We start from the raw sequence: 22,778 nt of genomic DNA on the forward strand, positions 1-22,778 counted from the left end.
GGTAGGGAAAAGGTGCAAGGAGACTTCGGCCTCCTCTGGGCTAAGAGTCCTAGCTCCACTTAACTCAAATCTGTCTGAGTTTATAACCAGAGAGAGCAGCTTGGTGGTCAGAGCATTGTCAGTCCCTACTAAACCCTGGAGTCAGGCCCATCATCGACCACCTAGTCTGTTGCAGGGACTGGCTGTCTCACTGATTTCTGGCTTCTTCATTTATCTTTCCTAAAATGTATGCTTGGTCAAGTTACTCATCTTCTATAAAATCTTTGCTGGCTCCCCTTTGTCTCCAGAATAAAGTAGATTCTCCAGCCTGGAATTGCAGGGACACCTGTGTACTCTGACCTGAATCTACCTGTCCATGCCCAGCCTTCCCAAACCTTGGGGTGCACCCCATGCCCCCTCATCCAGCCTGCTGTGCTCCCAGGACAGATTCGCCAGTTCAGCACTTGATTCTGCTGTGCCAGGCCTGGGCTGCTTGGTCTGTTTTCTTTATTGAAAAGTGTCCCCATCCTTCAAGGCCCACCTCAAAAGGCGTCTCCCTGAAGCTTTCCCCAGTGTTCTGCATTCTGAATTTTTCTGCCCCTTCCGGGTAGTCACCGTCCCTGAACATTAACACATTTCATATCACATTCCATTATTTTCAGATCTTTTCCTCTGAGTAAACTGCAAGCTCCCTGGGGGCAGGCACCAGGTGTTTGGCTCCTAACTCAGTATCTGGCACAATGTAGGTATTCAATACATGAGAAATGGCCTGGGGACTCTCGCACTGAGAGTACAGGATCTGCAGGACACATTACTCTCTTGGCAACAACCAGCACCACCTCTGGACGCCGCCATAAACAGGATGTGTGTCAACTGCTCAAGCAGCCCTTGCATTCCTGGTCTCTCCTCTCCTCAGCCAGATGCTCAAGAAGAAGACACGAGGGTCCCTTTGGATGTGTTTGATCTGAATGTCACCCACTAACAGCGCCAGACACACGTGTTCTCATGCTTCCTACAGATTTGCACCTGGAGTTTTTTCTGACAGCCTAGGCAGGCGGGAGGGTGCTTGGCTACCAGGCCGGGATCCACAGGGACCCGCACCTTGCACCCAGCGGACACCGCCAGGCGCTTCTAAAAGCTTCCGGCTTTCCCCCACTCCGGTTTGTACGCTCCGTAATTATTCCGGCCATTCCCGAGAAAAAAGAAGATAAAAGTCACTTTGGCGCCCCCTCTCTCCCTTCTAATAGAGAGGACTCAGGGACTCTCCAGCCCTTCCCCAGCTTGCGGTAGGAACGGAATCTGCTCGGACTAGGGCGCTCCAATTGCGTTTCTGATGGGAGCCGGAATTTCGCTCGGCCCCTTGCAATGTTTCCAAGGGAAGGTTCGTACATTCGTGACCGTCCCTGGCAGCCGCCCAGCCCGGGACTTGGGGCTCCACTCGCCATTGGCCAGCCGCGGGCATGACGCGCTGGAGGCGGGGCCTCATCAGCTGTTTGCGGGATGCCCCGAGCGGGCGTATTTTGGAAACAATACCGCGCGGTGCACAGTGGCCTCCTCCCGCGCCAGCCCGCCAGCTGCCGCTGCCGCCCCTGCCAGCGCCTCCCGCCACCCGCCGCGGCCCGGTGAGCGCGCCAGCGGCCGGGGACCGGGCGGAGTTGGATCGCACCTCCTCGGGGAAGTGGGGAGTGGAGTCGTGCTGCGCTTAGGGGCCCGGGAAGGGTTGGGCTGCGGGCGTGTGGGGTGACCATGAAGGACTGGAGTGCTGGGGTACGGGAACGGGGTACAGAACCCTCATCTAGTGCTCTGCTCCACGAGGGAACTTGAGGGTGGTAGCATTTAAGACCGCAAGCAGTTGGGTCCAGGTGGGTAGGGGAACCTGCGGCTCACTGCTGAGCAGACCTGGGCTCCCGCGAACGGCCCTGCCTCTGGATCTGACTTTGGGGTAGGACAGGGAGTTGTGGGGCGTCCTGCCTCCCTGCGGAGTCTGAAGGCTCCTCTCCTTAACAGCTGGGCTCTTTCCCTCCTTCCCAATTGAGTCTGGGCGCCAAGCCCCCGAGTGCTCGTCACGCTGGACCCTGGCGCGGAGCCCTGGCATCACGACTCGGAGGCTGAGACTCTCTCCTGGAGTCACCCAGGTCTGCTGTGTGTTGTGTGGGTGCGTGAGTGTGTATGCTTGTATGTGTGCGTTCCCAAATTTTAGCTCTTGTCGAAGTTCAGAGTGCGTGGCTACTGCCTTCTCCTGGGAGGAGGAGTCTTAAATTCAGCATCCCTGTTAGAGCCCTTAGGGGCTGGGATGGCTCCAGAGCGCTTTGGTTCCCCTTGCTAGGAATAAAGCCTTCCCAGGCAGTGCTCTCAGGAAGTGTGCTCCTCCTACCAGTTTGGACATCACCTTCTCAGCAAGGGGAGAAGAGGGTCTCTTTACCTATCCCAGTTTACACTTGACCTTGCCCAGCTCCCCTCTGGAGGCTCCCACTTACAGAAGAGCCACCTGCAGTTCCTGTGGAGAATGGGTAGGGTCCCCAGGGCTTGCAGAGACACACCCTATGGCTGCATTTCCCCCACAGTCCAGTCCAGGCAAGGCTTGAACTTTGGGGCTTTGCTGGGAGGAGGAGGGGGAGGGGGAGGTGGCTGGCTTCAAAGGAAGAACCAAGACAATGACTCCTGCTTGTGATTAGCTTTGGAGGGCCCCTTCTTAGGCTGGGATTGCCAGCTTGTAGAGAGAAGGTTGAGGGCAGGAGGGGAGCCCCTGCCAGGTGACTGGCAAGACAGCGCTCCGTCCTTTCAGCCGGAAACTTTGTTTCCTGGTGCTGATAAGCTGAAGATCTCCTACCCTTCTTTGGGAAACACTTTCCAAAGAACACCACATGCCTGTTTTGCCATCCGAGTGGGCGTCTCCTCACCAGGGAAGAGGACAAAGATAGGATCACACATTGCTCATGGACTGGCTGGGATGGAGGGAGTTGAAGCAAGCACCTCAGAGAGAGCTTGCATTTGGGAAAGCCAAGATTCTGAATTTAACTGAGATTCCTTTAAGTACTTTACCAAGCCACAGACCATTTGGCTTGTTCTTCAAAGGCAAGAGACGGAGAGACAAAATTCCCAGGGGATCGCTCAGTGAGTCTGGCAGTGACAGTGTCCCTCTGTATCCTTAACCATTCAGGTAGTTGCTGCTTCGGGCTGCCCCAGGGGTCCTAACAGGTTCCTCCTGTGTGTGTAGGGGGCTGAGTTGGGAGCTAAAGATGCTGGGTGGCTCCAAACTCAGACTTCCAAGAGCCATCAGGTGGAGCAAGAGAAACTTCTTTATCACCAAGAAACTCATGCCAACAACCTGAGTAGTATACAGGCGGTGAGTGAGGTCACAGAAAGAGGGCTGAATTTCACTTCCTTCTGTGAGGAAGGTTATACCAATCTCACGTTCAGCGCTGACAGGAATGGTAGGCTGTGGGAAAAGAAGATTGAAGTCATGGAGACTCGTGAGTAGTCATGGAGGCTAGTGAGCTGGGGTGGGGGAGGCTGGCCACTTTGCCGGATGTTGGACCTACCATCTAGGCCAAGCTGTGGTGGGCAGACAGCTCCCCTTTGCTGTGAGGGCAGTGTCTAACTTGGGTCTTTCTGCCCTTTCTTCCAGGACACACTCTTACCACAGCGTGGAGCCTGTTTGTTGTGTTGAGCAAGCAAGGGGTGGAGACTAGAGGAGATGGGCAGCTGGGCGGGGCCTAGCAGGTTTGGAGGGAACCTGGCTGCCCTCGGATTGCTGGCTTTTGTTTTTGCTGCTGAGCCTGGAGCTCAGCTCAGACTGGGATGAGAGCCTGGTGGTTACTTCGCAGGGCAGTGAGTGAGTGAGTGACTGAGTGTGTGTGTGTGTAGTGACCACTGTGTGTACAGCCAGTCACAGCACTCTCTGCCCTCCCACAGCCACTTGCAGGGCCTAGTCTTATTGACATTTCCCCGGGTGTCCTGAGTACTTGCCGTGGTTGATCATGCCTCTGCTATTGCTCAGAGTCAATAGCAGTCAGACTTCATGACCAGAACCAGCCCGGGTCAGAAGAAAAGGCCAAGGTGGGAGTGGCTCTGGGAAGGCCCAGGGAGGAGGTGTGGAGCCTCCTTGAGCAGTGAGGCAGGCCACATTTGGGGAGGGTGTCATCCTCAGTGGTACTTTATCACCAGGTCGTTTGTCATCAGTGTCGGGCCCCACTTCCCCCAGGTAGAAGGGAAAGGAGAAAGGAAAGGGGGAGTCCTTCAGGTTCGGCCTTCGGGCAGGGGACAGCACCCCAGATGCCTGCATTGCACCCCAGCAGGGGAGATGGAGCCGCCTCAGTGTGTGGAGGAGCTAGAGGATGATGTGTTCCAGCCAGAGGATGTGGAGCCGGGGACCCAGCCTGGGAGCTTGCTGTCTGCTAACCTGTTTGCCCAGAGCCAGCTGGACTGCCCCCTCAGCCATCTGCAGCTCTTCCCTCTCACCCACTGCTGTGGTCCTGGGCTTCGACCCACCAGCCAGGAAGACAAGGCCACCCAGACCCTCAGTCCGGCCTCCCCGAGTCAGGGTGTCATGCTGCCTTGTGGGGTGACCGAAGAACCCCAGCGACTCTTTTATGGTGAGTGCTCTTAGCCTCAGGACTCCTCCCATAGAGACTGGGGGAAAAGAGGGGACTTCCCCTCCCCAAACCTGCGCTTTGTTATTTCCTTCCCCAATTGAGCCGCAGGGGCTATTGATTCCTCGACTCTTGTCTTCTCTGCTTGTTCATGCTCTTCACCTGTGCTCCATGGGCACCAACAAAAGCAAATTGCTCTGCCATTATTTCTGCCCTTTTGTCCCTTTCTGCAGGGATCCTTGGGTCCATGGTGTCTTCTTGGGTCGGAGAGAGGGTACCTGGGCCTCAGCTTTTACATCTTGTGGCCAGTTGCGTGGCCCAGCCTTTTGTGTCCTGGTAGTGCTATGCCTTCTGCCAGTTGGCCAACATTGCCCCGGAGAGGGTTACGGGATCTGTGACTCGCTGTTGACCCTGAAGGGAAAAACCCAGCCCTTTCTGGGAGGGAAGGTTTTTGAAGGCACAAGGTGTCACTTGGGACTTTCTGGGCTTTGGAAGGGGAACTGGAGAAAGAGGTTGGGCCTGCCTGGGCTCAGTGCCAGCAGAGGGGCTGTTTCCAAGGCTCCATCAGACAAGACCCCTTCATTTGTGGGCTTAAATGGTTTGTTTTATGAGTAACATGTCCCTCCTCTGGCAAAGGCACAGTGTTAGACACTCAGTCTTCTTTCTTCTTTTAGCACAAAGCTTATGGAGGGAGAAGAAGGGTTCAGAAGCTATCTTGCTATGTCTGATGGAGCATATTGAAGAGACGCTACAGTTATTCCTGGAGGGAGCTACCCTGTAGTTCTTTCGGGAGTCTGGGAAGATGGATAAGGCCGGCCGGCAGGGAAGAAGGAACAGAGGGAGGAGGCAGGCGGGCACCCCTAGCGGCAGCTCGATTGCCAGCATTTGGTTAGGGTGCAGCGCTGGTCTCGAGGTCTTGCGGTCTGGCCTGGGGCTCCTCCAGAGAGGAACTTGGCTATCCAATGGGTTTGAGGAGTTTTCTCTCCCTAGTTTTAGTTCCATTGCCCAGGGCTCCAGGACCTGAGCCCAGCAAGAGGCAAAAGCGAAGGCACATTTTGGTTTTCTCTTTCTCTCCCTTGCTTTGCTCAACCTAGGAACTCTAGAGAACTGCCTCCAGTGCTTTTCCAGAGTAGAGCTTCAACCTGCTACTGCATGAAAAATAAATTGTGGTCAAGCGTAGCTTGGTAAATAAGGACAGAGGGCTGGCAAGTTCACCCACGCATATTACTTCTGCCCTGGCACTGCCTGTGACTAGAGAACTACAGGGAAGGCTAGGACCATTCTCTCCTGTTCTCTGAGTATCAGCTTTTCAGCGCTTGGGTAACAGACAGGCAGGTTAGGCTATCCAAACTGGGTGGAGCACCCCGATAAAGTCTCAGCCAGGAGTGTTAGGCACGGGGTAGGTGGTACAGTCGTGGAGAATGCTGAGATGTGGGCCCTCTGTCTTTGCAGGCAACGCTGGCTACCGGCTCCCTCTCCCTGCCAGTTTCCCTGCAGGCTTGCCCCTTGGTGAGCAGCCCCCTGAAGGGCATTGGCAGCATCGAGCAGAGGTACAGATTGCCCGAAAGCTTCAGTGCATTGCAGACCAGTTCCATCGGCTTCATATGCAGCAAGTAGGCATGGGGGCTTGGGGCGGGGGGAGAGTCTGCTGGGGCTGGGGGGCCAGGACCTGCCTCAGCAACTCTGTCTCTGCCAGGCTATACCAGGATATGGTCCCAGAGTTTTGGCCTCGGCTATTATGATCCCCATGAACTGGATGGGCCCAATTGGCCGAGCACTCTTGCCCTCATCTCTGAGCTCCACCTTGGTTACCTGCCCTCTGTCAGCTTGGGCTTCATAAAAGCCATTTGTCCCATGGTTTGTCAAGAGACACTACAATCTCTCCTAGGGCCTGGGGTGGCTTTCCTCAGCCTTGCTCAACACACTGTGTCTTCTTGAGGCCAGGTTGGGAGATTGTCCCTCACAGTCCCGAGGGGAAGATTTTCAGGGTGCTGCAGTGAAACTGGACAGTTGGGGGTGCCTGGCCGAGGTGCAGAGGGGAACTGGGTAACCAAGGCTGAGGGATGGGCCTGAGTGGGGGAAAGTGGTGGAACCGGTTGTAACCTGACACTTTCCAGCTGGGGAGGCTGCTCCTCATTGTCTCTGTCTGGGAACCGGGACCTGGGACTCTGGAGAGCGAACCTCGGAGAGGCTCTCCAGACTGGCGGCCGGGTGCTTGGCCGGCAGCCTGGCACCAGCCCCGCCAGGGCGGAGCATCGCGTGTCAGTCGAGCATGTGGCAGAGTCCATCAACAAAGGCGGCGGCTGGCAGGCTCGTGCTGGAGGAGCCCTCCGTGCCACGGGCTGGAGGCTGCCCTGCTCTGCAGCCGCTGTCTGGGCCGGCCCCCAGACACTTAACCCTTCCTCTCTGGGCTGGCTTTCTGGATGGCTGCCAAGGCAGGGAGAGGAGCCCAAGCTGAATCTGTGCTAGTACAACCACCACTGAAGCAAAGGCACGCCACCTGGAAATGAACATGTTCCCCACCTCTGGGACTGTCCCAGCAGTGTGTGTGTGTGTGTGTGTGTGTGTGTGTGTGTGTGCGCGCGTGTGTCTGGAAATCAAGAGAATAAATATCTCATCACTCTTGGGCAGACCCTGAGGTTAGATGGGTAACTTCAGGGGATCAGAGTAGGTTTGACTTACGGGCCAAACCACTGCCAGCACCAGGAGAAAGAGAAGTTGTCTTTTGGTCTCCTGGTCTCCTGAGAACAGACCGCCGGGGGTTAGATATGGTTAGTGCCTTCTGCCAAAGAGTTCTGAGGGAAATCTAGGGCTAGACCTGGTCCTGGTCAGCTCTCCCAGTCCCTCAGTGATCTGGAAGAGAGAGTGGCCCTATGTTTAGATAATAAGGCAGCTTAGCCTCCTCCTTTGGCCCCACGCTCCAGTCCCCAGTCCCTCCGCTGATTGTTTTCTGGAAACTTGGCTTTGAGTCTCCCCTTCAGTCCACGTGTGGACTCACTCTGATTCTGGATTTCCGGCTCTTGGCCTTCTTCCTGCCCATTCACTCTAGCCTGGTTATACAGGCCGATGGCTGAGACCAGCTCACAGCTTCCAGTCCCGGTGCTGGAGCTGCTAGAGGACACGGGAGCTGTGGGTCTCCTGGACTCATCTACAGGAGTGTCTGGAAGGTAGCTTTCTTCATTCCCAGGAGACCTCATCTCTCTCAACAGTTGTTTCCCAGAATATTCCTCCCTCCGTTGGTGAGTCCCTGTAGGCTTGGTGGCAGGCTGGGAGGATAGGACTAGAACATTGCCCAGGGCCCTTTCTTGCTAACTCAGTCCTGAAAGAGAGGAGACGGTCCTCATCCCAAGGTCTGACCCTGCTCTTTGCAGCTTGGCATCATTTCCCCCAGTCCAGGGCTGCCTCTCGGAGGGCAGCTTTCAGCCATCAGCCAGAGCCACCCCAGCCTGGGGGAGGGGCAGAGCAGCAGAGCTGAAGGAGAAGGTCTCTCCTGCTCTGCACCTCACCCAAAACTGGCTCCTGAGTTCCCTGTGCCCCTCCCCCTCCTGCCTGCTGTCTACTCCTACCTCACAGTGGCAGGAGGCTGGTCAGCTAAGCCTTTCCAGCCCAGAGCTGGTTTTCCCAAATTTTCCATTACAGAGAGAACCAATCTTTTTGTCTGTGGAATCCTCTTGCTTTTAACCCTGTCCTCCCCACTAACCCTGCTCACAGACCTTCTCCAGGAGCTCATCCTGCAGAAAGCGCTAGGATGCTAGCCACAGGCAGATGGAACACTGGCACACAGAGGAACTTTTAGTAGCTAGTTTTTTTTTTTCTTTTTTAAAGATTATTTATTTTGGGGGAGGGGCGCGCGAATGCGCCTACACAAGAGTGGGGGAGGGGCAGAGAGAGAGAATCCCAAGCAGGTACTGCACTGTCAGTGCAGAGCCCAACATGGGGTTCAGGGCTCTGGGCTCAAGGTCATGACCTGAGCTGAAATCAAGAGTCAGACGCTTAACCCGCTGAGCCACCCAGGCAGGTGCCCCTTAGCAGCTAGTTTTAAGAAGTGAGTCATTTTCTGACCTTGATTATTACATAAACCAGTCTACTATTTCATATCTAGAAAGTGCTGTTGTGACTCTTACATTCTTTTATTTTCTTTCTCTATTCCCTTCCCTAATCTTTGCAGGCAAGGAAACTGAGTTACTAGGATTTTTAAATTTAACTCTCTAGGCTTTGAGTCCAAAGTCAGAAGGCCCAGATTTGAATACCAGCCCTGCCACCTGCTAGCCATCAGGAAGGCACTTGACCTTGCCAAGTGTAGCACCTCTTCTGTAAATTAGAGCTAATACCACAGAATTTTATTGTGAGGATTAAGTGAGAAAATACCAATGAAAGTTCCAGAGACACAGTAGGTACTCTTTAATGCTAGTTTCCTTTTGTCTGTCTATAAGCTTGATCATCTCTCACATTTGTTCTTGTCAGTTCTCAGTGCTTTTCCCACTGCTCCCATCAGGCTGATCCCTTAGCAGAGCTGCCTGCCCTGAGCTCCCCTCCACCTGCCCTGCACAGAGAAATTGGTGTCCATGCTGTTCAGTTGTAGGACTCAGCCTCATTTGTTTCTCCTCAAAGAATGGTCATTCCCCATCATTATAGGCTGAGTTTAGAAAGCCAAGAAACACAACTCAAGAGGCAGTAAGACGTTGAGTGGGCTTGGCCATTTCCTTTCTCCGTAGATCTGGAATGGTGTTTAAAGACCAGACCATGGCCATTGGTCCCTGATTCCTGTAGGGAGTGTGAGCTCCCACTTTTTATCCCTGGTTACGGACCTCAGTTATTCTTTTTCTGTATCAGGGGAAGCCTTCTTCCTAGGAGATGTGGACCAGAGGGGGTGGGGGTGGGGTACGATGACCGGGTAGTGCGTTGTAGGATGGCATTATGGCAAATTGAGTGCCATGACCTCAGATTCAAATGGTTGCAGATTCCACTGGATGTCAGTTTTTGCTGGCCATAAGCCCTCCCAACATGCTTCCTAGGGAGCATACAAGTTGGGCTTTTAGCCCCATTACCCAACTGATCAGTTCTGGGTGGCTCCAATAGATGGAAAGGCAAGGATTTGAAGGCAGAAGATCAGTGTCAGTGAGGTGCTTGCTGTCAGCTCTTTGGGTCTCCAAAGCAGCAAGACAGGTGGAGGCCAAGTGATTGGAAGCAAAAGCCTTTCCAAACCGTGTCACATGCCCCATCTTCCTTTGACTGGGCCAGGAATAGAACTTTCCTCTCTTTGTTGCTCTGTAGCAGGTGACTTCTTGTGGTCTGCTGACCATGGTCTGCCTTGACTCAGGCTCTGTGAAGGTGCCCTGGTGTTTTTGTGTCTGTCCAGCTTCAGCAGCAAAGAGGAGGTACAGGTTTGCTCCCTCACTGTGTTCATGGGCTGCTCTGGCCAGAAGGTGTGGGTTCTGGTTTCTTTTCATTCCACCTGCCATGGTCTCCTCCAGCATGGGCCTAAGAATGGATAGTAGCTGCTGCTGTCCTCTCTTGTCCCAGCAGCGCTATCTTGAAATTTATGGAGGGTGTTTCTGGACAGTGTTAAGAACCCAAGAATCCTCAACACAAGTAGCTACTGTAAACCATTGAGTGAGTAAAGCTACAGGAGCCTTGGAATTCTTTAAGTCGGAAATGGCTTTTTCACTTGGACCAAGAGTGGTTTCATTGAGAATAGTCAGATTTGCAAAGTCTTTGAATAGTAATTAGACTTTCTGGAAAATGCCATCTGAGGAAAATTTCAGCCACTCACTAAAAACTATCTTTAGTTGTAATATCACAGAAAGGATCCTAGACTTAGAGGCAGACCTCAGTTCACATCCTACCTCTGTCACTTATGAGTTCTGTGTCCATGGGCAAATCACTTAACTTCTCTGAGCCTTCATTTCTGATACCCAGCAGAGCAGATGTGAAAGCCCATTGGAGATTGTAATACATATAACTATTAAGGCGTGGGCAGTTTAACACTTTGGGAAATGTGTCAAAAGATGATGTTAGGATTTTGCTTGGACCTGTCTTTATAGTTCTTAGGGAGCTCATTTGGAAGTTGTACCCAGAGTGGTGTTTACATCTGCCAACAGCCTGTATCCTTTGTTCAGGGTGCCCTTGAGTGCTTCCTGACCCTTTGGGATGCCCTCCTTGTTGCTAAGTGGTTTTGGGGGCTCAGGCTGTGGCTAATGAGGTTGTTCAGGCCCTAGATGTGGCAGCCCCAGGCAGGAGCCCCAGAGATTTGACCTTAAAGTGGGAAGGTCTCTGTGGAGCCAGCCTCTGTTCCAGCAGTGGGAGGTCTACCTAGGAGGGCGCCTGGGGAAGAGTGAGACTGGGGGAGGGGCCGTGGAGGGCCTCTGTGCGTGAGAGCCAGGCCGGGGCTTGGGGGCCCTGTGTTTGCTCTGTGGCTGGCTCTGTTTATATCGCTCACTATATTTAGCTTCTGAGTCATCAGCGTGGCTGACTAGAGGCCGAGTTCCCCACACAACTCTGCACCTGACTACTCTCTCTTCCAGGAGAAGGGCCTTGTAGTTCCGGATAGTTCACTCCCTCCCCACCAAAGCCAGGCCTTGGGAATGGGAGTTGGTTTTTGTTTTGTTTTAGTTTTTTTTTTTTGTTTTTTTCCTTAGGGGTGAGGGGGGGTGATGGGAGAGGAGGGGTTGGGAGAGGTACTAGAAAAGGAGAATAAGGAAAAATCTTTGGTTTGCCTTTTGATCATGTCTGGCAACCAAGAGGGCATGCTCCCTGACCAGAACGAGAACAGTCAGTGTATGTGGTGAGGAGGAGGGTCCAGCTTTCTTCCATGCTTAGCTTGCCTTGTCCTGTCCAGGGAACCGGCCCCGGGCAGGACAAGAACAGCCAGCTACCAAGGCCCCAATTTGGGAGTCAGAGCCTTGGGGTTCCTCCTCCACAGCCTTGTAGATGTACAACAGATCTGCCACTCCTCAGTCCCCTCTCTCCCTCACTCTCGGCCAGAGCACACACCCCAGAGTTGCTTCGTGAGTTCTTTAGAAGTTGTTCAGTAGTTCCCATGGAGGAGTTCTCAGGCTGCGGGGAGCCAGGTGAGGGCCCCAATGGTTCCCGCCCCCAGAGGCTGTGGAGATGCAGCACAAGGCTCTGGGGATGTGGAGGGGCACATAGCCCGTCCCTCCTCTCCCGCCAGTCCCCAGTGGCCGAAGCCAGTGGCCTTCAATTGCATTAGAGGAAGCCCTCCTGAGAACCGGCTGAGAACTGAGAACCGGCTGGCCCCAGGCTGCCGTTTCTTCCTTGAAGAAGGGATTGGTGTTGCCACGGTGGCAGTCAGTGGCTTCAACGTCCCAGTAGCACTGCTGGCTGCGCTGAGGAAGCTCTTGGCGAGGGGTATTTTTTTTCTTTTTCCGTTTTGCCACGTTGCTCGTTCCTCCCGCGTCTGGGTCAGAAGCTTTCCGGGGCAGTGGGCCCCTGGACCCAAGGGGCTGCCCTGTGGGTTTCAGAATCCTTTGCTCAGCTTGGCAGCCTGGAATTCTGGGCCCCAGCTGCCTCTAGCTGCCTTGGCCCATCTCAGAGTGAAAAGTCAGGGATTTCCCCAGGACTTCCTAAGTCTGTTGAGAAGATAGCGCTCCCGGGGCGGGCGCTCTGAGCACAGGGTGTTGAGGGAAGTGCTCGGCAAGGTTAAGTGGGGGCCCGCGTTTTCCCGGTCCTCGCTGTGGAGAGAGAGCTGCTCAGTGCAGCCACCAGGCCAAGGCCGTACATACCCTTTTCTCGTTTGATCGCCACAGCAACCTCGTACTTCTAGAGCCCATTGTCCCCATTTTATAGGAAACTGAGGCTCCCAGAAGGGAGACAGCCTGCCCAAGTCACACTGTAAGTGGCTGCACTGGGAGCCATACAGCTCTGACTCATCCTAAAACCACGGTCTTCCCGCTACCTACCTCTGCTCTCAGCGGGAACCTCCTAGAAAACAAGAGCCTGAGGGACGCCCACTCGCTGCCCTGACCCGGCTCTGCCTCCTGTAAAACTTGGTTCTCTGCTCTTGTTTTCTTCCCTCAGATTGGAAAATAATTGAGGACAGTTTACACCTTGCTCATCTTTGCGTCCTTCGAAAGTCTTAGCTCGGTTGGGTGCTCGATGAAAGCTTGCTGAATTGAACAAAAATATCTTCTCGACTTCTCTCAAGTGGAATTTTCCTGAAGGGTCTCTTATCTCTGTGTTCCTGTTCTCAGTGGCAAGGTTCTTTCCCTCAGCTCCTGCCAGGGTGAGTTCAGAGTGTGACGGTAAAGGGAAGAGGTAGGCAAGCGTCACTTTGGAGAGTGCGTGTCTCCCTGTAAAACAGCGTATATGAAACTCTGCATTTTAAAGAAACTGAGCGTGGTTTCTGAACGTGATCTGAAGTTATCATTTCGGAGCAGTTTTGGCTTTATTTCTGTTTGATCTTCAGTTAGCTCTGCCTCTGAAAGGTCTATTTTTTCTGGTCCACAGCATCCTTACTAAATAGTTAATGATCTGGAAACAATGTCTTTAAGCATACTAGGGGAGCAGTTCAGTGGCGATTCTCTTTGAAAAGTTAGTACTGTTTTCATGATGCGAATAAACATACTGTAATCTTTTAGTGGAAAAATGTAGCTCTGGAGTCAGAGGCCAGGGGTCCAAATAACCTCCCCTCCCAACGGACTATGCTTAGGGTAATGTTTCCGAGCCTTTGTTTCCCCATCTGTAAAGTGGGATTGATCACACCTGTCCTTCCTGTGTCCCCAGATCTTTGTGAAGAGCAAATGGAAAGATACGAAAGCACTCTAAGTATGAGATATTATAAACTGCTGTCGGTTCAGTAAATTGCCACTGTTCCTTTCAAGCGGGGCCACAGCATAGGTTTGCTCTTTCCTCTGTTCTTTGGGGTGAAATTAGCTTTTTGCTAGAGCATCTGGAACACCGGTGACACACAAAGCCCCCAGAGGGTGTGAATTGGATCCAGAGGGAGAGAGGCAGAGGGAGATTGTTATCCGGGGAGGGGAGGGAACACTCTTTGTACTTAGGGCAGAGGCCACGTGGGATGAAACAGAGTTTGATTTGTGTAATCCAACCTTGTCAGACACCACAGCCAGCTCTTTAAAAAAAAAAAAAAAGAAGAAGAAGAAAAAAAGCCTTTTACTAGTTGGGCCTCTCCCCAGGCAAGAGGCTGATACTATCACATCAAGTACATCTTTAGACCTGGCCAGACATCAGTTGTTCCCGGCCTCAGACAAGTGGGTTATCTTGCGAGGCTGACTCTTCTGTAGTTGGTCCAGCGTGCACTTGTTGAGTACCTACTGTGTGTCCCTGCGAGTTCCCTGGTACACAGGATGCATGGCTGTGCAGTCACTTGCCGTACCTTGTGCGCAGTGGGGGTAACTTGAACACGTGTCAGCTGATTGCCTTCCTCTGCCGGCCACAGCCAGAAAGCAGGCCGGGGCCAAAGAAGAACCCTAGGTCTCCACTGCCTGGCTGTGCTGTCTTAACTAGAGAAGATATTTTTATCCACTATATTGAGACCCTTTCCCTTGGACCATTCACCTCCATTTTTTCCCTCCATGCCTTGGTCTTACCCTCTGAACTCTGAATTTGAGGGCTTCTGGTGTAAGCTTAAATTCCCAGCAGTATCCCACCCCCTGTCCCTCAGCCCCCTCTCCCTGAGGGTACCCTGACTATGCATCCTGAGAACCCCCGCTTTTTTGCAGGTTCCCTGACTTAGAGGGGTGCGCAAGCTGAGTTTGGGAGAGTTGGGCCTTGCTCTGGGGTGGGGATGGGACGTTGCATTCATTGATCTCAGATTCTATGCTCTGTGCTATGCCAAGTGCCTGAGAGTCAGAGGCCAAGCATACTCCTTCTTGCTTCCCCCTTCCTTCTGCCCTTCTCCTCCACACCTTCTCCTGGAGGGATCCGTGTTCTCTGGTGTCTTGGTGGCTTTGTATTCCTCATCCTGTTCAGTGAATGTCGATTTCCTTCCTCCTTACTATTTCTCTCCCTGGCCTCCCTTCGTGCCTTTTTTTTCCTCCTTTTGTTTAATTTTGTTAAATATTGTATTTATTGTTGTTCCTCATAACCAGGGGATTCTCTGATAGTCTTGGTATGGAGCAGCTTGGTTCATTTCAGAAAAGGGCCTTTTGGGGGCTGCCCTGTGACCAGAGAAGACCACGCGGAACTTGTGTGGCATCCGCTGGTGCCCAGAGAAGGGACTTCTGAGGCTGTGCACCGGTTACTAGGCCCTGCTCTTGCTGGTCTCCAAGCCCACCCAGACCCTCCAACAGGCAGGCTTGACTCAGCTGAAGGTGATCGTGGATGACAAACTTCCCGTCACAGACCTTAGGGTCGGAAAGCACCTCAGTGGTTTCCAAATGCCTGTCTGTGGCCTGGCTGCCTCAGAACCACCTGGGAAGGATTTACCTCTGGCTTGGCCAAGTCATTATGCTGATGGGAAGAGATTGAAGGAGACCAAAAAAAAAAAAAAAAAAAAAAAAAACTAAGTCATGAAGTGTTTTCTTCTAGTCCACAGGATCACGAGTGATTTTATTTTCTCCTCTCTCATGTCTTGTATGTTCCAGTTTTTCTACAGTTAACATGTATTACTTTTATGACTAAAATATACAATAAATGTTACTTCTGATTTTAAAAATGTCAACCCAGGGAATTTGTTCAAAGTACAAATTCCTGGACCCCTTCCATAGAGATTCTGACTAGCTGGCCTGGGTGGAACCCTGGGACTCTGTATGTATAACAGCTCCTCAGTGGGTTCTGTGACAGTCAGGTTTGGGAACCACTGGTCTAATAACCGTGCCTGCATTTCACTTATTAGGGAAGTGAGGACTCACAGACAGGCTGGTGGGAGATCCCAGCCTACAGCCAGGTCCTCTGATTCCTGGCCCAGGGACCATCCACCGCCCAGTGCCTTCCTTGCTGATTCATGTACCCTGAGGCCTGTCACAGGCAGAAGCATGGGACCTGGGTCCTTTCCGAAGGTGGGCCTATGTGCCCTGCCTCCTGTATCTAGAGGCCTGCCTGTGTCACCCAGCAAGACCTCAGCCTTCTATTCTGACAGGGCTCTCTGGCCCACAGCTGTTTCCGGGTCTCCCAACACCCCCAAATGATGGGAGTGAGAATGCTGCACTGCCTCATCCCCAGATGCCTCAGGCCCCGGGAAGTTACCCAGGCAGCAGGTGACCTCCATTAGGGGAATATGGGGGGGAAACTGAGGCGTACGTAAATGGGATTGGCCTAGGCCCCAAATCATAGAATTGTAATCTCCCTTCCTTGGCCATTGAGCTCTTTTGATATGATTTAGAGAAGGGGAGGAGAGAGAGTCTGCTTTGGCATAAAGAAAGGTATATGCTGGCACTCAGAACCTAATGATAATGGGTAAGGACATTGCTCTGGGGCCAGGTAGTCTGGATTTAGTTCAGTCCCTGCCACCGACTAGCCACGTGGCCAAGTTGCCTAACTCTTTCAATGTTCTCATCTGTAAAATGGGAATGAGAGTATATAGCAACCTCATAAGGTTGTTGAGAAGGCCAAAGGAGTTTAATGTGTCTCCAAGTCCCCCGGGGATCTTGTCAAAAATGCGCGTTCTGATTCAGTAGGTCTGCATTTCTAGTAAGCTCCCGGATGATGCTGAGGCTGCTGGTCCATGGACCACACTTTGAGAAACAAGGACGTAAAACACTCAGAACACAGCCTGGTGCATTCAGTGTTACTATTCTTGTCGTGATCGTGGTTGTTATTGTTACTAGGCCTTTTCAAACAGGCACCTGAAGAGACTTGGAATTCCAGCAGACTGGCCTCTCTGGGGGCCGGTGTTTTCCTGGATTTTCCTCCTGTTCCGCCAAATGACCTTTGCACCTGTCCTGGGCAGCAGCTGGGGGCGGGAAACAGGAGGAGGGGTGCTCTGCCCAGCTGCTGCAGGCGGGCCAGAGTCTTCAGGTTTTGCAGCTGAGTTCGGTTTCACGCTACTTTACTCTAACCAGATTTTGTTAAGCCGGGTGTGTTTCCTCTTTTTACTCATCTTTGTTTACAAAACACAAGGAAGCCATCATTCTCCTGCACAGTCTGCCAGGACTCCCCTGTGGCACACCCCAATTTCCCCTCCTGGCAGTAACCGCGACTCCAACTTTCTGGGTTGTTTTCCAGGCTTCCTTCCTTGGGGGAAAGGGGCATGCTGTTGCCCCAGACAGTGGGGGCGTCCTCTTCACCTACCTTAGCAGGGCCCTGAGGTCGGCCTCAGTTGACATCTCACCTCCCTTCCCTTTGTGGCCTAAGGTAGGGTGAACGGAACCCGCGCTGTTTGGAACCCACACGGGTCCCCGGGGGAAAGTCCCGGAGGCCAGGGCCGGCCGTGCCCATGAAGCTCTGAGGGGGCAGGAGACCTGGGCTCACTTTCCATTCTGCCACTGGCTTACCCTATGCTCTTCATCTGAGAGGAGTTGCCTGGTAGGGGCCGGGGCAGTGATTAATGACAGCCTAAGAAGCACCCCGGCTCTGCTGACGCTTCACACGAACATGCTCACTGCCACGGCCACTGAAGTAATCCAGGTCCAGCCCGTGCTGGCTTCCTCCTGCACACTAGGTTTTTATTCCCCTATCCACTGAGGACCCTGTGGAGAGGGCCCCCATCCAGTCCTCCTGCCTGGCAGACAAAGACAGCCTCTTCCAGCACCCCAGTCCCTTTGGGGCCTCCCCTGGCCCCCAGGGACATGGTACCTGTGTGGGCGGGGCACCAGCCGCAATCCTGAGAGCCACTGACCCCTGCCCTTTGCCCCCAGCTTCCCTGCCTGACAGTAGGACCTGGGATAACCCCCAGAGAGTAGTGTGCATTCTTTGTTTTTGTTTTGTTTTCAAGTATGTTCTTGCTTAACGTTTAATTGGCTCCAGTCAGTAGGAAAGCGCTCCAAGAGGGATTATTTATGGCTTACTGTCAAGAGCAGCTATAAAAAGGGCAGCACTGAGCTGGAGATGCTGGGAAGGGAGAGAGGGCAGGCACACAAGTGTGTGTGTGTGTGTGTGTGTGTGTGTGTGTGTGTGTGTGTGTGTGTGTGTGTATGTGTCCATGTGTGTGCGTGTTTGCACTGGATGAAATCAGATTTTTGCTGCCTCAGCAGTGTGGTTTAAATTGAAGATTAACCCTTTGACCTTCACAGTGTCAAATCACTTGCAGATGGAGACTCCCCCCCTTTTCCCCCTTGTTCTCTGTGTTACTTTGGAGTTGGGGGAGGGAGGGGGCACTTCTCTTTCTTTCTGAAGAAAGTTTGTTGTTCGTGCAGCTGAGGTTTGAGGGGCTCAGGAGCCAATCTGATTAAAAGCAGCACTTGGCTAAACTCTGGAAAATCCTGCAAGCAGGGGAAAAAGTTTAATCCTCTTGTGCACAGTGCATAAAGAGCCTGGTCTTTTCTTTTTAATGTTAAAACTGCAATTGTTTTTGGAGCGCTCAACTATCTCCCCCTCCTCATCAGCCACTCCTCCCATTCCCTCCCCCCTCCCCCAGGGTTTGCTGTACTGATAGGATTAAAGTGCTGCCCTCAGACTTGTCGATCTGCACTTTTATTGGGAATGATAAGGAGTCATCAAGGCTACAGGCTACATTTAGGAATTATGTTGATTTTTTTTTCCCCCCCACCGCCTTCCAGCACCAGCAAAACCGCCGTCGAGTGTGGTGGCAGATTCTCCTCTTCCTACACAACCTGGCTTTGAATGCAGAAGAGAACAGGAATGGGGCAGGTCCCAGGTGAGGCTGGGCTGCCCTCCTCGCATGGGGCACCACAGGAAGGACATCAGCGAGGACTGAGCCCGCGTCTTGTGAAGTTTATTCGTTGCTGTTTTGTGTTTGCGTTTTAAAAGTTTCTGTGTACATAAGACGTACCCAAGTGAGACCTCTTTCCCTGTTCAGGACCTCACCAGGAATGAGGGCCTTTGTCAAACACTGTTGAAGTAGAGGCTGATGTGTCTGTGATGTGGGACCTCCCAAGGGCTCTGACAAGTCGAGTCTTCAGTGAGCCATTGAAGATGACCAGGTAGTGCTGTTCTCAGCGAGTGGACTGTAGTTTTCCCATAGGAGCTTGGTTAAGAAATTAGGAGCCTGGATTAGACTCCTGGTTGCACCAAAACTATCAGCCTTCTACTGTGGACGTGGACGGGGCCAAGACCTGACAGTCACACTGCCTTCAGTCCCCCAGGGCCTCAGCCAGGGGCTTTCCAGCTGAGCAACTTCACTAGGCCAGTCCGCCAGCCCCGTATCTGGGTTCTCCTTTGGCCCAGCCAGTGCCTGCCCCAAGGGCTCAGGGATTCTCGCCCAGCCCCTGTCATCTCCAGCAAGACCTCAGGGAGGGTTGGGTTTCTCCAAGGACCCCCTCACATAAGCCGCAAAATGAACCAAACTTCTGGGTAGGCCTCAAGTCTTACTTGGTCTCGCCCAGAGGCCCCAGGATTGGTCCCGAGGTGCCAAACCTCTGCCACCTCTAGCTGCCTGGGACTGGCTGAGTGTCAACCACGGATGAGCCACATAGCCAATGAACATGCCACAGACAGCAGCTGGTGCCTTCGTCAGCTCTTCTTTCAAAAGAGCCAGCCAACACACCTCTTTCCTCCCCCAGGATCAGCACTCTAGAGCATGAAGGGGCAGGATTACGGTGGGGCTGGTGGGGCTGGGAAATGCGGTGGCCATCCCACCTATATTAGGAGTCAGCCCTCGAGGAACCCAGACCGCCTGGTTTCCTTGGAAACAACATACCTCCTCCCGCTTATCCCCATTCCTTTTTCACACCTAGTGGGATACAGGCAGAAGCCAGCACAGTGGCTTTGTCAGCTGAAATGTGTCTTTTAGAGTAACCGACAATGATTAGAGTGTGGAAACGGCAGAGCTGGGTACACGTTTCCTGTCTTCCTTCAGCTTCCAGCTAGGCCGGGAGGGCGTGCTCTGGAGCTCCGTGGGATCACAGCTGCCTCTGAACTTCCCTCCTCTCCCTGCTGTGGCACTAATGGAGAGAATTTAAAGCAGCCAGTCTAGCAGCTCTGATAGTAGATGCGGGGAATCTGGAAAGACACGGGGAATCTGTTAACCAGACACCGCAGAAATTAAATTATAATTTTTGCGTGTGTACGACAAGATAACATTGGTGCTAATGTGAAGCAAGGCCCAAAGAAAAGGCAGAGAAGACCTCAGGGCTCCCCAGGGAAATTGGAAGAGCCCAAGTAGACTCTTAACTCTAAACAAGTCCAAGCTCCTCCAGTTCTACAGAGAGGAGGTCTTCAGTACTGTTGAAGGAAGCATTAATCTACTGGATGTACAGTTGGGCAGGTTGTTCACTGCACAAGGGCACCTGCAGAAGAAGAGAATAGATGCTAAAGTCCAGCTCATGCTCTGCCCGCCAGGCTACATGCCCTGGTGTCGGGCTATGTCTGCTCAGAGGAAGGGGTGCCTTTCCTAATTTGCACGAAGGTGCCATATGGGCTCACAGTGGCCCTGAGGCGAAGGACCTCAAACTGTGCATTAGCCTTTGTTTTGTTCTGCTTGGATGTTCTGAGGTATTACCTCTTCTTGGCTAGAATTCCATTCTCAGGGTGTGTACCATGGTTTGTCTGCTAAGAAGATGGGTTCCTGCTCACAAGAAGGAGCCCAGGGAACAGGTGAAGACCGGCTCTGGGACACGCTGACCATTGTGAAATGCAGCCTTTCTTGCGTGTCTCCACGCCATTTTATGATGTGCATCGGACATGTGTCGTTTCCCCCCTCTCCTGGACCGAGACTATGACGGGCAGGGTGCTGATGTGTGCTCCAGTGGCACACATAAGAAAACCACGATTATTTCTGCCAGCCGCTTTGAACCCCTCCTAGTAGACTTCCCACCTAAGCTGAATGAGAGAGCAAAGAGATATTCTAGGTGCCGAGAGGCAAAGCCATCAGCTTCAGAGATCTTGCTGGCCCAGGCAGGATGTCCTGTGGCCTGCCCTGAGAACTGAGCCCAGAGTTTGACAAGCCCACCTGAACATTGAGCCTGGGGCCAGGTGGAGGGTGGTCTGACTAGCTGTCTCCATTTTATGTGACGCCAGGAACTAGCTCACTATCCTAAGCAAGCTGGGGCAAAATTTTAAACCCCTCCTTCCTCTTCCCCAAAAAACACCCAGGAGGTAAACAGCCCCAGGAAGGAGAGAGGTTCCTCCTGGCTGGCTGTTTTTAATTGGCCTAGTGATCTAGACTGGCCCCTTCCCCCTCGGCCTGCCGAGTTGGTCTGAACATTCCTCAAGTCCAGCCTCAGGAGACACATCCCTCCCTCTGGGCCCCCTTTCCCCATCCCCCCACCCCCAGGAGCATGGCTGTGTGTAGTTAGGGGGTGGAGAATCAGATTTGGAGGGAGGGAGACTCTGACCTGCCTCCTGACCTGTAACCAGCTGAAGACTTATGGAGTTGTTGTGGTTTGCCGAGGGTGAGGGGTGGGAAAGGGGCTGGAAATGTTCCTTTCATTATAGAAAAGCCCTGGAGGGAGGAAGCCTGATATTCAGGGTCAAAATAGCCCTTCTAATTCAAAACCCTAGAGTAGGGGTTTCTGGAAGCTGGTAGACAGAACTGGGAGAAAACCCCACCCAGGCCAGACATCTGACCCCTTCAGTGGGTTGGAGGACCTGACCTGGCCTCTCTGCCTTTGCCTGCTTCAAAGTTTGGGCTGCTGGAGAGCTGTCCCCGTGGCCTTTTCCTGCTTAGTCCAAGGGAGCGAAAGATCACCTCCCAGTGACCTCTCCAAGCCCTGAGGGGTGTGGGTCTGTGTCCAGAACTTACGTGTCAGGCGTGCTCAGAGGGACCCAGCTGACTTGTCTCACTGCCCCCGGTGGCCCAGCCTCATACAAGGATGGCTCCAGCCGGGGCATGGCAGGGAGGGGGTTGTTTGGGATGGTCAGCCAGGGCCTCCACCGGGAGCTGGAGAGCCACTGTGCCTGTCCTGGTCAGCAAGGAGCACACTGAGAGCTGGCAAGCCTGTGTCGTTTGGTAGACTTGATGAAGAGGGGGTAAGGAGAGTGGAGAGCAGCAAAAACAGAAAGACTTCTGCCTTCATGGTTCAGCGGGGCTTCTGGGAATCAGTGTTCAGCCTGGGCTGCAAAAAGCTACAGGGCCCTCTGGGTGCTGAACCCTGGCTGGACTCGGTCCAGGAAGGGGTTAACTTATCAGCCTTCGAGGCTTGTGGGCACACTGTGGGCAGGGGGCACATCGGCTGGTGGGGACTTTGAGCTTTGAGGGAGTAACACAGAAAGCCGAGCTCTTCCATAGATGCACCAGCCTTGCAGGCACAGGTGCTGAGAACAGGCTCCGGGTCTCCCCGCGCCCCCCCCCCCCCCCCCCGCTGCCTGCACAAGTGGCCAGCGCCTCTCTCTCCTCTGTGAGCGTTGCCCAGTGGGCTGCCCCATCCCTCGGTCCACAGGGGCTGCAGGGGGAGACCCAGTGAGAATGTAGCATTTTGCTCAGCCCAGGTTAGTTGTCCTGGGTTCTAGGCACTCTGCCTCTGAGAGAGAGACAGGGAAAGAGAGGGAGGGGAATGGGGATCCGTTGTTTTTTAACCTGTACAGAGTATTCGGCTTTATGTTCTTCACATGCGTATATGTGTGTGTGTGTGTGTGTGTATATTTTCCCCCATCAATTGGTACAATTTTTAATAAAACCATTTAAAGCAGAGCTGGTCTTTCTTTTTCAAGGTGTGGGAAAAATGCAAGGGGATCTGTCAGGGAATTAGACTCTTGTCCTGAGTTACCCCCAGTCTCCCTGCTTTTGTCAGGACTTCCTTTCGACTCTGCGAGTGGACAAGAGCCATGCTGACCTCACCATAAGCAGCACAGGGAAGGCCTCATGAGGTGGAAAAACCGGGGGGGGGGGGGGGGGGGGGAGGGGCGGAGTGAGGAAGCTTTGGATCCAGACCTGGCTTTGGATCTGGGTCCAGCCTTCTGCAGGATGAGGGAGGGGGTAAGTGCGAAGGCACTCAGTGGTGGCAGGCAGCCTCGGTGACAGAAAATGCCCTGGCAGACCCTCTTCTCAGCTCTCCCCTCTGGTGTCAAGCTGGGCTTTGGTTTCCTTTTATCAGGGTAGCATCTCAGCAGTTATGCTAGTTGTAGGGGGGACTTCTGGCTTGCCTTTCGTTGGGCTTAACAATGTGTCTGACTCCAAAGGGTAATTTAAGGCCCTTGACAGAATTCTGAAAATCCCCGGGGGCAGAACTA

General features: G+C 53.2%; 1 protein-coding gene across 1 annotated transcript; it reads left to right on the top strand.

Moving 5' to 3' along the window:
• Nucleotides 1-1,464: 1,464 nt before the first annotated feature.
• BMF (Bcl2 modifying factor) lies at nucleotides 1,465-22,239 on the top strand. The gene is given in 7 exon segments (XM_006932651.4): nucleotides 1,465-1,544; nucleotides 1,546-1,601; nucleotides 1,987-2,025; nucleotides 2,028-2,114; nucleotides 4,278-4,574; nucleotides 6,024-6,184; nucleotides 18,209-22,239. Coding segments are annotated over 7 exon segments (807 nt in total). The 5' UTR covers nucleotides 1,465-1,479; the 3' UTR covers nucleotides 18,311-22,239.
• The last annotated feature ends 539 nt before the right edge of the window (nucleotides 22,240-22,778 follow it).

Source organism: Felis catus, chromosome B3 (genome assembly GCF_018350175.1).
Source record: "Felis catus isolate Fca126 chromosome B3, F.catus_Fca126_mat1.0, whole genome shotgun sequence".
Classification (NCBI taxonomy): Eukaryota; Metazoa; Chordata; class Mammalia; order Carnivora; family Felidae; genus Felis; species Felis catus.